Genomic DNA, 17,228 nt, shown 5'->3' with positions numbered 1-17,228 from the left:
TGTTATAACATGGTTATTACACATTATAATTATTACAGTCAGTGCATCTGTAGTGATTGCATGTACACATGCACTGGCTTTATGAATGGTTTATTGTTCTCTCTGGAATATAGTATAGTTAACAAAACAGGACATACATTTGTTTTGTAACGATGACTCATTGGCAAATATTAGATGGCACATATCACACATTTTTAAATGTTTCATGCGACACAAATATCGTCCACGAGGGGGCGCATGGCGGCTCAAACAACCAACTCATCCATTGAACACCCGCCAAATGCGGGTAAAAATCATAGACTAACAACAAATGATAAAATAGAAAGGGAGATCACTTTGAAGACGAAATGTTGAATTGACGCAATTTTTTTTAAAAAATACTGTATTTACCAAGGATTAATTACAATAATTATTATATTTATTATGTATTATATAATGTAGCATTTTGTTGTTTTGTTCTAGATATTTGTTCTGGATATTTTCCTAGCGAAATATTTAAGTAAGATGTTAAAACATTCCCATCAACACAAACGAATATAATTATTTATTTGGTAAGCCGACAGTCAGACGTTACAGAAAAAGTGACTACTGAGTGTAATGATTCTGGTCAGGGTTTTATGTTTCGATAATGCAGCTGTAATTTTCAATAATCTCTTACATATTTAAAAATGTCTGTGCCGCCAAGTCACGCCCATTTTGGACGATCCTTTCCACGTTGCTGTCATTCTACTTATTCGAGCGGAGCGAACCACGTGACCTGTACCACATGTCATGCCGTCATGTGACTGAGTGGTTCCTGTAACGGTAATGATCAGTAATCAGAAAGGACTGCTGTATCATGTCGGACTGTGCACACTAATTTATTTCTTTGCGTAAAATATGGGTCGTATTCGTGTTTGCGGAGTCGTCGCTACTGTTATTTCTAGTTTCATACTGCTTCAGTATGTCACATCAGCAGTGAAGTCGGATGCCAGCCCATGGTACAAGGATCTGTGCAGGTGAGATCTTAAATAAATAAATAAACAAACACTCTTAATGCTGATCATGACTGGCAAACCATGATGGTTAATATAAACACTTGTTGAGAAAGAAATTCATGCGTTTAAACATGATCTAGTTTGCTGATCACTGCTTTTATACAGTTCATGGCCCTTCTTTAGCCTGGGCGCATCAAGGTACATGCCTGGACCTAATCAAAACCATAACAGACACTTTGTCTCACCTGAGACAAAAGAAATGCATTCATTTAGACATTCAGCTTGTGTTATGATCCAATGATGTCATGTAATTGAAATACATTCTGATCTTGGAAATGGGTTCAAATTAAATTGTTGTGTGTGTGTGTTACTGACTGTGAAGTTACAAATGGGAGGCCATCGACCAGGACAGCAATGTGAGCTACACTTTGAAGATCTGTGATTCGTCTCCAGACACAGAATGTGGAAAAGGAAGTGCGGTCTGTGCCCACAATCTTACGAGCAACCAGCATCAGTCAGTGGGTAAGTGCAATGCATCAATGTGCCAAGATCACACCATACACAGCCAAACTGCAACAGCAATGTTCATAAAATAAAAGCACAAAACACTTTATCGTACCTGTGCTTTACTCATCCTAAATAGTATTGCATACATTTATTAATGTTCATTTTTATCAGGTCCAAGTGTTTTTCTATTGTGAATATTCTGTTTTCTGGTATGGGATAGTGATTACCAGTTCTACTGTATGCTGATAAGACATTTTTGAATGATTGTTTGATTTAGTAGTAATTAAGATAGGCATGATACCATCTGTGAGAGTAGCACTGATCCAAGACCTCTATGAGAACATTGTTTTCAGATTTTCCAAATTCAAGTTTTTTAATTCTATCGGTCCTAAAATAGAGGTTATTTTCTTTATGTAATATATAATTACTTATACACTACCATTTAAAAGATTGGGTAAGACTTTAGAATATAAGTGTCTTATGCTCATCAAGACTGCATTTATTTAATTAAAAATACAGGAAAAACAGTTATAATGTTAAATACATTTTATAATTTAAAACAACCATTTAATACATGTTAAAATGTAATTTATTCCTGTGACGTCAAAGCTGAATTTTCAGCATCATTACTCCAGTCTTCAGTGTCACATGATCCTTCAGAAATCATTCTAATACGCTGATTTTCTGCTCAAGAAACATTTCTCATTATTATCAATGTTGAAAACAGTTGTGCTACTTAATATTTGTCTGGAAACTGATACTTTTTTTGTTTGTTTTCAAGATTCTTTGATGAACATAAAGTTTAAAAGAACAGCATTTAATTAAAATCAAAATCTTTATAAAATTACAAATGTCATTACTCTCACTTTTTGATCAGTTTAATGCATGAATAAAAGTATTAACTACTTAAAAAATATTAACTGAACGCAAACTTTTGAATGGCAGTGTATATATTTTCTTTTCTTTCCCTTTGTTTTCTTTTAATTTTGTGGTGAAATGTGACCTAAACATGTTTTCGCTCAAGATTCACCCTTTTAATCGTTTTGGTCATGTGATGCCATTTCCTATTGATTCAAGTCAAAGAAAGAAACGATTGTTTTGTTAAACATTAAAACTCTTTAAAGGAAGTGCGCTAAATAGTTCTCATTTTCTGCCTTTGCATTAGATAACATCCCAATAAACCCAGGGCTGTTATAGCACGTGTCATATAGCTGTGCACGGCACTTAACATTTGTGAGCGAGAGCTGCATGACAGAGCACTTGTTTGTTTGGCCTTATCCTTTTAGTCAGCTGACCTCCATATGACACAAACCTATCAAATGAAAACCCTGACCAATAGCGATCTGAGTCTGCTTCTGTTTGCCCAAGATTTAAATGGAGTCAATTTCATTTGTTGTCAGAACAAACACAATATATTTACCAGATATTGCATCACATACCATGTGACCCAGTGACAAAATAAGACAACTTGCAGATGTTAATCTTGCTGATTGAATCTGTGCTATATATTCATTATATTCACTTTCAGCCATATTACATACATTGTATAATTTGTTTATTTTCCACCCCTGTAAGAAAAGCATTCAAACACCATTGTGTGATGTCTATTTATATAGTATTTCGTTCGTCCTTGGTGTCACTCTTTGGTGGTTGTTTTGCATCTGTTATGGGGCTTTCCGGCCCTTTAATGTGTGGTTCACACAATAGTGTCAATGCATCTGAAAGCTTTTGCATTCATTTAAGTGTGTATGCTGCTCAGTGACATATCGTGGTATTCTTTATCTCGTGTTCCTGCTGTCGTTTATTTGTGATTCACAATAAGTAGGTCAAAGTTATCTAGTAGCAGGTGCACTCGTAGAATATGACAATTAGAAAAATGCCTGTTTTGTAAGTAAGTGACAGTATTTAAATAGCAGTAATTAAAATGTCAGGCTCCGTCACATATTATAAATCATGAAGCGCTAGTCCTATCACAAGCTTAGAGGTCTGAAGTATGAGTCTTTTAGATACTATGGACTTCCAAATATAAATAAAATGTCCTCCTCATTATAAACATTTATTTAAGCAAGTTCCAAAAAGGGCTTGATTTGATATTGCGGGATCTGTGATGTCACACGGGCAAATACATTTGCATATCATTGCAAAACATTAATGAATACATTATCCCAACATAGGCCACTTGCATTCAGTCACTTAACTGCTGAAATTTGCCTACCCTAGTTGTGATCATTGCGTTAGTAGAACCCCTTATAATCAGTGATGTTGTTGTCACACTGGATACAGTATACAGATGCGCGTTCAGTTTCTGACATACACTCCACGCACTTGAGTCTGTCGACAACAGGACAAATGGAAGAATGAAAGAATGTTCGCAGACTTAAAGGGATAGTTCGCCCAAAAGTTAAAAAGTTGTCATCCCTTACTCACCCTCAAGTTATTCCAAACCTTTATGAGTTTCTTTATTCTGCTGAACACAAAAGAAGATATTTTTAAGAATGTTGGTAATCAAACTGTTGAAGGTAGCCGTTGATTTTCTATAGTAGGAAAAAAAAATACTATGCAAGTCAACTGTATGTAACTTTATGTACAATTCTTATTAATGCAGTGTGTATACTGTGTGCGATATGCCTTTTTATGCATGGAATACCTTTATGATACCATACAATTGGCAAAATGTGAAATGTAGAAGCAGAGCACACTGCATGAGCATTGTATGCCACAATGCAGTGCGCATGGTATGACAATTTTGATTCTTCTTGTTTCATTATTTGAGACGATTGCATTAAGTAAGTTAAGACAATTTTACTCTAATTTGGAATAATCATGCATAATATTTGTTAAATTAACATTTCTAATTTCAATGAAATAATTGAAGTGGCACATGCTGAATTAAATATAAACAACACAGTGAGGTCATGTGATGACAATGTAATGCTCTTCTGTCTTTGTAAGCATTTATTTTTGTATGATGCCCACTGTTTTAAAATAATAAAAATATATAGTATGTATAAAATACTGTGCAGTAGTATACTAGAGTTTATTAGCTTTCTCCACGGATGGCATGATAAATGTTCTCGAGTGGCCTAAAATTTCAGCCATAGTTTGTCCGGCTCTAGCCAACATGTTTATGGAACCGTCTGTTACGTTTTATTAGGTTATCTTCTTCTCATGCTGCTTGTTCCCATGGGTTGTGAACTGCTAGATGTTTGGCCAACCTCTCCAGATCACATGCTGTAATATTTTTATCTTGTTGGGTGTCACAGAGACATTTTCTGATTTGTTTGTGCTGATAAACTTTAGTTGACTTGGGTTTGAACGAACAGTTTTGTGTGTGTTGTTCTTGTGCTAGACACAACTCTGCATTTACAAATTACTTTTGATTTTGTTCTTATTTCTAAAGTCTAACTGCATATAGAGTGTGTTAATATATAGCAATAACTTTCGGCAGTTGTATTATGTTACCAGCTTGCTGAAAAACAGTTTCAGGTTTAGTGTCTTATTGCTATGCAGACACACTTCTGCTGTCAAACAAGCTTTTTTCTCCATAGGTGAGCTCTCCTTGCGGAAGGACTCTACTGCTGTGCTTGATTTCAACAGCTCGAGGAAATGCAACGACAAGAGCAGCAACTTTCAGAGCAGCATCACCTTTCAATGCGGCAAAACAATGGTGAGCTTTCGTGCGCAGCATGCGCTGTTAGTCAGAGGTGCCTGTGAACAGACTGTGGCATTTGCAAAGCTGTTTGTTTCCTTCCACCTTCTTGCTGCGCAGGAAGAAATGACATAGATGGAAAACTTGATATAATAATGAGGCAAAGTAAAAGTAGTTGTGGCTGAAGTTACTCAAAATGGGCTTTGATGGATACTTGAACGTCTTATATAGTTTGGCTTGTTATTACTATCACTAGACTATATTTATTTATTGTTTGTTTGTGCTGAAATTTGTCCCTATATATATAGATAGATAGATAGATAGATAGATAGATAGATAGATTTTTTTTGTCTTAATACATAGTTTTAAAAATTATTTCAGGTCATTGCCAAGGCAACATTTCACTTTTTTTTTTGTTTTGTTTTTCAACTAATATTAGGACTGTCAAATCGATACATAAAAGTATATATACATCTACACACACACACACACACATATATATATATATATATATACTATATAAACACAAACTTTTATATTAGATGCGATTTAATCGCAATTAATCGATATATTTTTTATATATATACACACACACACACACACACATATATTTATATATATATATATATACATACATACATAAATTTTTTTATTATAATATATTTACATTTTTATTTCAATTGACAGAAATGTTTTAAATAGTTTGTGTACAATAATAACCCCGCTGCAAACATTTTTAGCACATTGCTTGCTGATTTACATTACATTTGTGTTTTTTGTTTTTCTTCAAAGGGCACACCTGAGTTTGTCACCGTCTCTGAGTGTGTGCATTACTTTGAATGGAGGACGTATTTCGCCTGCAAACGTGATAAATTTACACCGCATAAGGAGGTGAGTAAAGTTGATGAGACGTGCTGACATTTCAGTTGTAGCACGAATGTGGGGGGAGGTGTGAATGTGTAAATGTGTGTGTTTGGCATTTTCATTTGTTCTCAGTGAGAAAATAATGAATTAAACTCATGCTTGAACAAATCATTTTTCTGAGTTATGCATAGTCTGCATAAAGAATTATCTAAGAAGAACATTATCATTTTCAACTTGTGAAAAGCACATATAAGTTAATTTAATTGCTTCACACAGTTTGTTTATGTATATATTTACCCGTTGAAATAGTATACATATGAATTTGGGGAAAACTAATTATTTTATTATGCTAATCCAAGCACCAATCATATTTTCAGAAAATGTGAAAATCCCTTTTTTAAATATTCTGCCTCATATCTTATATATATCTTATTTATAATACAACAAATAGAGTATATGGCAGTGACTTAAATTCAAATTCACCACTCAATGCATTTTTAAAGGTCCCCTGCTATGCCTTTGACTCGGATGGAAAGAAGCATGACCTCAACCCACTGATAAAACTGTCGGACGGCTACCTGGTTGACGACCCAGATGATGAAAGTGATTTCTACATTAATATATGCAGAAGTCTAAGTGAGTTTCCAAAAAAATATTTTTATCATATTTATCCATAGCGGTGTTGGGACACAGTGTGGGGGTGTGCACTTCTCAAGAGTTTGGAAACCAGTCAACAAACATTTTGATTATATAGCTGCTTTAAACCAAACAATCCGCAAAGCACCTGAGCAGGTTCTTATTTAAACAACCAAATAATTTAACAGTGCAATGCAGATAACTAAGATAATGTCTCTCTGTTCAGATCTTGCTGGAAGTGTCTGTCCTGAGGGATCTGCTGCCTGTCTCATCTCTGGCAAAGATTCCTTCGACATGGGTCAGCCCGTTCACCAGCTCGAGTTGCTCTCCAATGACAAGTATGGGATCATTTATTAGCTAATTTGTTATTAAGTTTATTACACTGCTGTTCAGAAAAAATAAAATAAAATGCACACACACACACACACACATAATATAATTTTTTTTTATTATTATTATTATATATATTTTTTTTATTATTATATATATTTTGTTTTTGTAATTTATTCCTTTGTTGTCAAACCTGAATGTTCAAGAACTATTACTCCAGTCTTCAGTGTCACATGATCCTTCAGAAATCATTCTGAAAAGCTGATTTGCTTCTCAACACTTCTCATTATTATCAGTGTTGAAAACAGGAACAGCGTAACTGATGTTCTCTTTTTCAGACTAAGGCTGCGGTACGAGGGACTCCAGACTCCAGACAAAATCCCAGACTTATGTGATGGCCACAGTCCAGCAGTGACGATTACATTAATTTGTCCCTCTACAAGACAGGCGGTAAGAAGATGCCTAGTGTTTCATCTTATTGTACCTATTGTACTCCTTGAGCTCAGTTTTCTCAATGGTTTATCAGGGAAGTAACCCTAAGATGATCAGCAACTCAAACTGTCGGTATGAGATCGAGTGGGTGACGGAGTACGCCTGCCACAGAGATTACCTGGAGAGTCACGACTGCAAACTTACCAGTGATCAGCACGACATCTCCATCGACCTAAGTCACCTGACACACAGCTGTGAGTTAAATTGATAGTTTAGAAAGTGATGTACATTTTTCTGTGGAAAGAATGAAGGAGCGATGAATTTTATGTGGTCTTTAAAGGTACAGTAAGTGATTTTCTGAGAAATTCTGTTGATATTTGAAAGCAACAAATATCGAAAAATAAAGCGAAGATGACGAACAAACAACAAGGAAGAACAAATAATGAACATATAGTACACAAAAGTATATACAAACAAGAGTTGGTTGTTAGTCGCCAGCAGCACAGCAGCTCCAGGCAAACAATGACACTCAAAACTGTCCTGTTACTATAGCTAACATTACAACAACAGTATTTATTGGTTCTGTGAATTATAGCAAAACCAATGTTACTTGCATATTATGGAGCAGAAACAACGCAACCTCAGCGGACGTTTTCAGCCCTTCACACTTAAGGCCTCTCCAGCGCTGGAATGCTTTTCTAATATTAACGCGGTCCTAAAGCTCTTGCCTGATCCTAACCCTTCTTTTTCCAGTGATATTCCTCTGAGCTTTTCTCTTTTGTAATGTCTCTCATCCTCTTTCTACAAATCTCCCTCTTGCTTACTCTCTCCTGATTGGCTACAAGTGTGTTGTGGTGCATGATCTGATCCACATTCAACAGCGTTTAAGAAATCACTTACTGCACCTTTAATGAGTACATTAATTGAATAAACCACAGATATACCAGTATCATGGTACAGTGGTACTATTAAAAGGTTTCAGTAGTTGAAGTAAAGCTAATATAAATATATAAATATGAAAAACTTGTGTTGCCTTGGCAAATGGTATATAAATAATCCTAAAATAACACTGATACCATTGATGTCTAAAAGCATGATAATGGTATGGTACCATGTCCCAAAATCATAGTATTTCCATGGTTTTCAGTCAAAAAACAAGACATTGGCATTGTACTCTGTTCAAATAACATGGTGTTTCCATTGTACTATTTACCATTCTTCATATTTTAGCTACTGACACACCCTATATGGCTGAGGCAACAAGTGGCAGTGACAGCTATACCTTCTATCTGAACGTGTGCGGGGAGACCAGTGCTGGTGAGTGTGGCAAAGGTTACGTATCCTCCTGCCAAGTCAAAGACACCGGGAATGTGAAGAAGATTGCTGGGAGATTCCAGAACCAAACGCTGAGGTTCGGTTTTACTCACATTTTATTTGTTACTGATTTCCACAGCCCTTAAATGCAGTGCAGAATTTAAAATGATGAGCAGTCTTAACTCTTTGCCTTTTATCTTAAGATATTCAGATGGAGATCTCACACTAATCTACCCAGACGGCAGCAGATGTAGCACAGGATTCCAGCGCATGACCATTATTAACTTTGAGTGCAATGCAACTGCTGGTGAGTAACACCATGACTCAACACAGTGACTTGTGAAGTCAAGTGCTGATGAGACCACTGTTTTAACACTGCCTGATTGAGGAAGCTTAATGGTCTGAGAACCAAAAGGAAGGAAGTGCAACAACGTGACCTAGACGACCTTGTTTCATGTCCAAATTTAGTCTTTTCAAAATGTTCCGCTCACAGCAGGCTTGTGGTTTTCAGGGAATGGCCTGCCGGTTTTTACGGGAGAGTCTGATTGCACGTATTACTTCAACTGGCAAACCGCGTACGCTTGTGTGAAGGAGAAGGAGGACTTGCTGTGTCGTGTCACAGACCACAAGAAGCGTTATGATCTGTCACCTTTAACACGCTACCCAGGTAAAGATGAGAAAGATCACTTGTGCACTGGGAAGTGACGGCAATGATCGATCATAAAAACTGGCTTTATGATGTTTTTTTTTGTTAAAACACTACTGTTAAAAATTTCAGGGTTGGTAAGATTTTTGTAATATTTTTAAAGGAAGACTCATACTCACCAAAGCTGCATTTATTTAAGTTATATAAAAAAACAGTACTATTGTGAAATATTATTACAGATCAAAATAACCAGTTTCTATTTTAATATATTTTATGGCAAAGCTGATTTTTCACGCGCCATTACTCTAGACTTCACATGGTCTCCTTCTAATATGCTGATTTGATGCTAAAGAAATATTTCTTCTTATTATCAATGTTGAAAACAGTTGTGCTGTGATTTAAGACTAGAAACTGTGATTAAATGTTTGTTCTTGATGAATAGAAAGTTCAAATGAACAATTTAGTTGAAATATAAATCTTTTGTAACATTATAAATGCCTGTCAATATACTGCATCTTTGCACAATAAAAGTACTATACTTTTTTTTTTTTTTTTACACACTATTCCAAGCCATACTATTAGACACCGGAACAGACTGAAATTAGTAACATTAAAACTCAAACAATTATGTAGTTTAGTAAGTGGAAATACTTATTTGCAAGCTGAATTCAAGTATTAATCATGAGCATTTGATGGGCCATATAAAATGATCTCAGGCTGGTAGTTTGAAACCCATTCTCAAAACTATGAATGTTTCTGTAAACATCTTAAAAGGTACTTGTACCAACTCCACTTATTGCGAATGTTTGTTTTCTCAGAATCTGAAGGATCTCAAAACTGGGAGGCAGTGGACGCCAAGGCAGCGGATTCTGATAAGAAGCGTTTTTACATCAATGTTTGTCATAAAATCATCCAGGATCGGGCGGCCAGCTCTTGCCCTGAGGACGCAGCGATATGTGCAGTTGGTCAGTGTGCCATTAGAGATCCTGGATAAATCTAGATAATGTGTTCAGTTTTATCATACTCATGATGATTCATTCTAACCCATTTTTTCTCCGCTTAGGAAATGGGAAAACATTGAACTTGGGCAAATTCCTGACTTCTCCTCAAAAGGCGACAGAAGGAGATGACATCAGACTCATTTACACTGACGGAGACAAATGCAGAGAGAACATGAAGGTGAGAACGATCATCACTCTGAAGTGTAAGCCTGGAGATGTTGAGAGCGCTCCGGTCCTGAGGAGCGTGTCCAGTGACGGCTGCATCTATGAGTTTGAGTGGTTCACTGCTTCGGCCTGCGTCCTCTCCAAAACAGAAGGGAACGACTGCAAGGTGGAAGACCCACAAGCAGGTACTGGACAGTGTTATTTTTATGTATATTTCTTATATATACTATTTATAGTATTTATTGATATATTGAATTAGATTTTATTTTCATAATTTCATTTTTCATTTTCATTTCAGTAGTTTTGTGTGCTTTTGTGATAAAAAATTCTGTTTTTAGTTCTTTACAACTTATTTAACAAGAAATTTTTCCAAAACTTAAAGAAAAGTTTTCCAAAACCTGTTTTATATAGTTTTACTTTTTAGTTAAAATGAAGGGTTATTATAATAGCTGAAACTAAAACCATAAAAAATAAACAATTAAAATAAATTAAAAATATTTCTCATATACATTTAGTTTAACAAAATTTCTAACACTTTAACTGAAATTAAAATGATACCGGAAAAAAACGGACAGCATAAAATGTAATTCAAAATATTATTAAAACCTATAATAGTAATAACGCTGGTACAATTGGCAAAAACTGTTTAATCTGTATCCATTATAATATGTCTTCTCCCAAACTGGATTATTCCACCATGTTAAGATTTTTCTGTGCAAAAACATTATTTTTTTTTAAGCTTGGTTTATTTTTAATTTAAAATAAAGTAAACTACACTTAATTAGGGCTGCACAATATATAGAAATTATCGAAATATCGCAAATGTATATATCGCGATATGCATATCGCAACAGCTTGCAATAACTGGGGTCATGAACAAAAGACAGAGAAAATCATGAACAGAGAGAGACAGAAAGACCGAGACAGAAAGACAGAGACAGACAGAAAGACAGAGACAGACAGAAAGACAGAGACAGACAGAAAGACAGAGACAGACAGAAAGACAGAGACAGACAGAAAGACAGAGAAAATCATGAACAAAAGAAAGAGAAAATCATGAACAAAAGAAAGAGAAAATCATGAACAAAAGAAAGAGAAAATCATGAACAAAAGAAAGAGAAAATCATGAACAAAAGAAAGAGAAAATCATGAACAAAAGAAAGAGAAAATCACTCACTGCTCTTGGCAGAATAACTTTTGTAGCTTTAATAAGAATCAGTATATATTTAATTCATACAGTGAAAACTAAGCAGTGTTTAATTTTTACATATGATTATTCAGTTTCTGTTGTTAAACCTAATGGAGGCCTACCTGAAACCCTAAACCCCGTGGTTTACACTGATGTTAAAACAACACTTCTTATGTTACAGTAAAACACTGCTGTTCACTTTCAGAAGGTATACCCCTGGTTTCACAGACAGGGCTTAAGACTAGTCCTAGACTAAAATGTAAGTCTGAGCTGTTTCCACTGAAATAAACTTGCACTGACTGATCTTAAAAATATATCAGTGCCTTTTTAGTTTTAAGATGCACATCGGTAATGTTTTTTTCTAAGCATGTTTATAAAAATTGCTTAAATGTCCTAATTGATCTATGGTCTAATCCTGGCTTAGTCTAAGCCCTGTCTGTGAAACCGGGCCTTAGGGATATTTTCTTGTTACAAAAAGAATGTGAAAAATTATTTTATTTGAAATATATTTATATACGTTTATTTTACACACTTTAAGCATTATCGTATCGCATATCGAATATTGCATTATTTGAGTTATGACATAGCGCATTTTTCTTCAATATCGTGCAGCCCTACACTTAATTAAACTAAAAGTATAATAATTTAAATTTTTATTTAAAAAAAAAAAAATTCTGATCTATAGTGCTTATAATTTTAGTGTACTCTCTGCTTTATTGCTGTGGGGATAGTGTCTTAGTGGTTAAAGGTCATGGGGTTTATTTGGCCTCTTTTAGGGCTGCTTTTAAATGTGCTTCTGTTTCTTTGCAGGAATTTCGTTTGATTTGTCCCCCCTTCAGAAACTTAGTGGAGGTTATTATAACATGTCCAGGGAAAAGTATGACTACTTCATCAACGTGTGTGGCAATGTTAAGGCCGCACAGTGTCCAGAAACAGCAGGGGCTTGTCAAGTTGACCAGAGGTAAGTTCACCTTGGTCATTTAAATTTAACAAGGTACAATCCAACAAGTTTCTTCTGTCCTCACTTGTGAAATGTAATATGAAGCAACGGAATCTAGCCAAGCACAACATATTTGATGTTTAACAGTGATTTTTGAACCAATAAGATTTCACTGTGAACCATTTTTTGTTTGGTCTCTGCAGCGGCACAAACTCTTGGAATCTCGGCCAGTTCAACTCCAGGCTTTCTTACTATGATGGCATGATCCAGTTGACTTACAAAAATGGCTCTCAGTACAACAACAAGCAGCACACGCAGCGTTCCACACACATTTCATTCCTCTGTGACAGAGAGGCCGGTCCAGGCAAACCAGAGTTTCAGGTATCACACCTGCTCATTTGTTGTGTTTGTGCTGACTGTTCACACACAATAAATATTTTTAGCCTCACCTCAAGTAACGCTACTCTAACATAAAGGGATGTGTGCTAAGCATTTTTGTCTCAAGCTTTGCATTGGACACACCTTCAGATGTTATTCCTATAAAGGCCCTGATATACTCACAGCAATGTTTTTTGTTCTTAGGGGTAAACCTGAAGTATGTTTGCTGCGGTATACAGTTACTGTACATCCTAATGCAACTCACGCTGCTAGTTCCGTGTTTAGATGAATATGTAAATATATGCTGAGTGCTTTCCGTTTAATAACAAAATAAACACACAACAAAAATGACAGCAGTGAAAAAAGTCCCTATGAAATCAAAATTGAAGTTTTTTTGGCTTTTAGTATGAATATGTTATCTATAAGCTAGTGTGCTCCAAAACAATGACAAAATTTGCATTTTAAGAAGATATAAGCGTTCTAAACTTTCAGCCTCTCAGTTCCGCCAATATGTATTGATTAATGATTTTGATGACATGACTCTGCACTTCAGCTTCTCATCAGATATTCTGTCCAATCAAATGCTCTCTAGAATCTAAAGCGTCCCGCCCCCTACATTATAAATAGACACTGAATCTGCTGCTAACATCGGTCACTTGATGACACATTTACTATTTTCTACATGGTGAATGGTACATAGTGCACTATATAGGGGATGGGAACGATTCGGACAGTGTAAATGATTACCATTGGGGCGAATGAAATCTGGTTTCACATTAGTGTCACACGAACCGTCGTTAGGTAAGGCAAGTTTATTTATATAGCACATTTCATACAGTATGGCAATTCAAAGTGCTTCACATAGAGAGGAATCACAAAATAAAAACAAGGAAAATTCAAACAGTTATTCAAAAGATTTACATAGCTTTACATAGCCGTATCACGCACACAGTCTGCTCCGCATCAGAGACACGATACACAGAGTGGATCTTATGCACAAGTTGGCGGAGACCAGAAAATGTATCAAACCCATTTGAATTCTGCGCAGAATGCTTTTTTCTTTTTTTTAAGCGATATGGAGGAGAAACGGTTAGAGATTAGGAGGAAACTGCGGTTTTACCGATCTTAACGGTTCTAGTCGAGCTGTGACATAAATAGCTATTGGCTATTTTAAAAAGGGGATGAGCTTGTTCGATATGTCCCGCTTCATTGCAAATAATGTCAACACATTGAATAATGCTGTGCATTTCAAGGCACTTCTGTGGGACTTTAAGATCTGAAATTCGGCACTCCAGACAAGACATGTCATGTTTATTTATATTAGCTCTTTAAAAAATATATTGCTTTAAAGCAGCACTCAGTAGTTTCGCGATTTCTTCGCTGTATTCTCGCTTTTTGCTCGCAGGTTTCTCTCTAGAGCTCCCCCCACAGCTTCGGTATAGATATTTGACAACACTGTTGTAAAAACTCGTTGGCGATTCTCAGACACCAGAGGCTAGTAGATCAACGACATCAAAGCAGATGGGACATTCTTTAAAACATGTTCTTCATTCGGGTTCGAACAGCGTGAGGGAGCGTAATAATGACAGCATTTTAGCAGATTTATTTTGGCCGTAAAGCAATTGTTTACATCGCGAGACCTGATATCACGCGATACTTCCTGCCACGGCGGCCGGTGGCCCGCCGTCTCAAAGTTGCAAGTGCGAATTTTCCGCTCACGGGCACCAGGGGGGTGCGAAACGACCACCATTCAACCCGAAATAAGTAATATGACCATTCCAATGACTCCGAAGCTGTTCAGTTAAGGTAAAAAAGTTACTTAGTTCACCTTTAAAGGTGCAGTGTGTAATTTTTAGCGGCATCTAGTGGTGAGGTTTGCGAATTGCAAACAGCCAGTCACTCACTGCCTATCCCTCCCTTTGCAAACTCGAAGGAGAAGCTACGGTGGCCGACGTAGGATCGGAAGATGTCGTCGTCTGAGTCAGCAGAGAGTAGCAAGTCAAGCAATGATTTATATTATATTTTATATTAAATTATATTTACTTAATTATTCAGTAAAACCACATGTTATTGCGATTGTTATTTTTACTTGTTCATCATTGTGTTAGTCTTTTATTCACTGACTTTACCATAGCTTGTTTCCATGCTAGTTAGTATAAGATAAGAGCTATGGGTAAGAGCATCAAAGCAGCTAGGTAAGGGGAAATAGCTAGCATGTTTTTCTCCACGTTTGCAGAGTCAGGGACAACCTGAGTATTCTGCTGCGTGTTTTTCTGCTGCTTCTCATTCAAGTTAGTGACGAAACGCGTTCTGTAGCGCTGTTTGTTCGCTGTCGGCTACGGTAGAAAGTTAGAAACATGACGTCACGATATGTCGGCCTTCATAGAAGGGGGTGCCCGCGGTTATGTAGATATAAATGACTCGTTCTAAGGTAATAAAAACAGAACGGTTCATTAAGTAAGGTCTTTATACACCACTGAAAACAGTTATGGATCTTATATTGCATTTCTGTCAATAGATCCTCAGAAATATTACACATTGCACCAGTATTAAAAATGAAAAAAAAACAGTGCCACTTTTAATCAGAATTACAACTTAATTTTCTACTATAAAGCACTCTCCAGCGTGTTCATGTTTTACTTGCGGACGTGTGAGCTCGACGGACTGAACAGATGAAATTAACCAGAGATGTCCACATCAATGAAGGCGGAGTCTCAGAGCCACACCCACCTATTACATAATCGCCACAGACCAATAGTAGTTCAAAGGTGTTTACCAGCTTTGGTGTGCTTTTTCGCACTATCCAAATGAACTTTGTTTTTACTTTATTTTGTTTAAAGTGACAATCTTTGAATTCTTCGAATTCTCTTGAAGTATATCAGGGCCTTAAGGCTTTTGTCTTGTCTTATAAAAATATCCTACATTTATGAATATTTTTCTGCAGGATGAGGATGAGTACACTTATAACTTTAAATGGTACACTTCCTACGCCTGTCCGGAGAGACCACACGAGTGTGTCGTGACGGACCCCAAAACACTGCAGCAGTATGACCTGTCCAGGTTAGCTCTCCTTTCACAGACTCATGTCCTAGAGAAATATTAATATGTTACTGTAAATGTGAACTGTGACATTTTTGCACTAGTGTCATCAAACTGGTTTAAACAAATAATTGGTTACCTGAATACTTCCGCGTTTGCCATTGATTAATCAAACAGATAGTCCCTTCCCAAACTCATGTCATTGGTTGAGCCAATGTTGCTGGTCGGATGATTAAACAAACAGTGCCATGTTTTATTGGTCCACACTTTATGAGTGAATCAACCTTTGAATGGCTTGTCTCTGTATATTAATCTAATATAGGCGTTTATATTTTAAGATGGACAACAAAAAATGACCTTTTTTATAGAATTGGCATAGAAATGTCTTGTCATTTAAAATGATACATTTAAAAATGTATCAATTTCCATCACTCTTTTATCTACTAAATATGTGTATTTTTTAGTCTGTTGGTTCGTAGAGTTTTTTTATTTTACTTTATTTTTATTTGAACTTTTTTGTTAAAATAAGAGACGTTTTTGGATACTAGATACGATTACTTGATATAAGTGCACTAATAATCCATATAACAATTCATAAGGCAGTGTAATCTCTTCTCAATACATGTTTGACAGTGTCAGAACAAGTGCTGGTAGGAAAGCTAGACAGTGTTAACAACAATGGCTTTAAACTGAATCAATTGTTTCCTTCCTCTCCGCAGTTTGTCAGTATCTAATGGAGGCAGGAACTGGCAGGCCATGCAGACGACTGACCCCAGCGGCCCAAGGAAGTACTACATCAATGTATGTCGACCTCTTAAAGCCGTGCCTGGCTGTGACAGAAGTGCTTCCGTCTGTGAGATAAAATTCGAGACTGGCAAGGTTAGTTCACTGATTGTGAACATTAGAGGAGAATGGACATGGTGAAATAAAACTGCAACACTGACAAAAAACGTGTGTGTACATGTTAATTGAGCAGGAAGGCCTGTCTGAGAAGGTAGAGGTCAGTAACTTGGGCATTGCTAAGAAAGGGCCGGTGATAGTGGATCAGGACCAGCTAATGTTGGAGTACACGAATGGTTCGATGTGTGAAGCGGATGGAGTGACGACCACGTACACAACACGTATCCACTTTGTCTGCTCATCTGGGACAGCAGTGAGAGT

The 17,228-nt window shown here is 36.3% G+C and overlaps 1 protein-coding gene across 1 annotated transcript in view; it reads left to right on the top strand.

Moving 5' to 3' along the window:
- Window positions 1-787: 787 nt before the first annotated feature.
- Window positions 788-17,228, top strand: part of igf2r (insulin-like growth factor 2 receptor) — a 33,758-nt gene continuing 17,317 nt past the window's right edge. The window contains exons 1-18 of the mRNA XM_084432906.1: window positions 788-998; window positions 1,360-1,499; window positions 5,033-5,151; window positions 5,926-6,024; window positions 6,501-6,633; window positions 6,860-6,971; window positions 7,302-7,413; window positions 7,490-7,649; window positions 8,626-8,806; window positions 8,913-9,016; window positions 9,221-9,376; window positions 10,174-10,320; window positions 10,419-10,706; window positions 12,521-12,671; window positions 12,854-13,031; window positions 15,973-16,088; window positions 16,787-16,946; window positions 17,044-17,220. Coding sequence (XP_084289032.1) covers window positions 880-998; window positions 1,360-1,499; window positions 5,033-5,151; window positions 5,926-6,024; window positions 6,501-6,633; window positions 6,860-6,971; window positions 7,302-7,413; window positions 7,490-7,649; window positions 8,626-8,806; window positions 8,913-9,016; window positions 9,221-9,376; window positions 10,174-10,320; window positions 10,419-10,706; window positions 12,521-12,671; window positions 12,854-13,031; window positions 15,973-16,088; window positions 16,787-16,946; window positions 17,044-17,220 — 2,652 coding nt within the window. The 5' untranslated portion in view covers window positions 788-879. The remainder of the gene's footprint in view (window positions 999-1,359; window positions 1,500-5,032; window positions 5,152-5,925; window positions 6,025-6,500; window positions 6,634-6,859; window positions 6,972-7,301; window positions 7,414-7,489; window positions 7,650-8,625; window positions 8,807-8,912; window positions 9,017-9,220; window positions 9,377-10,173; window positions 10,321-10,418; window positions 10,707-12,520; window positions 12,672-12,853; window positions 13,032-15,972; window positions 16,089-16,786; window positions 16,947-17,043; window positions 17,221-17,228) is intronic.

This window comes from Rutilus rutilus (genome assembly GCF_951802725.1).
Source record: "Rutilus rutilus genome assembly, chromosome: 15".
In the NCBI taxonomy this organism is placed as follows: Eukaryota; Metazoa; Chordata; class Actinopteri; order Cypriniformes; family Leuciscidae; genus Rutilus; species Rutilus rutilus.
The sequence above is the reverse complement of the archived record's forward strand: the minus strand, read 5'-3'. Positions and strand labels throughout refer to the sequence as shown.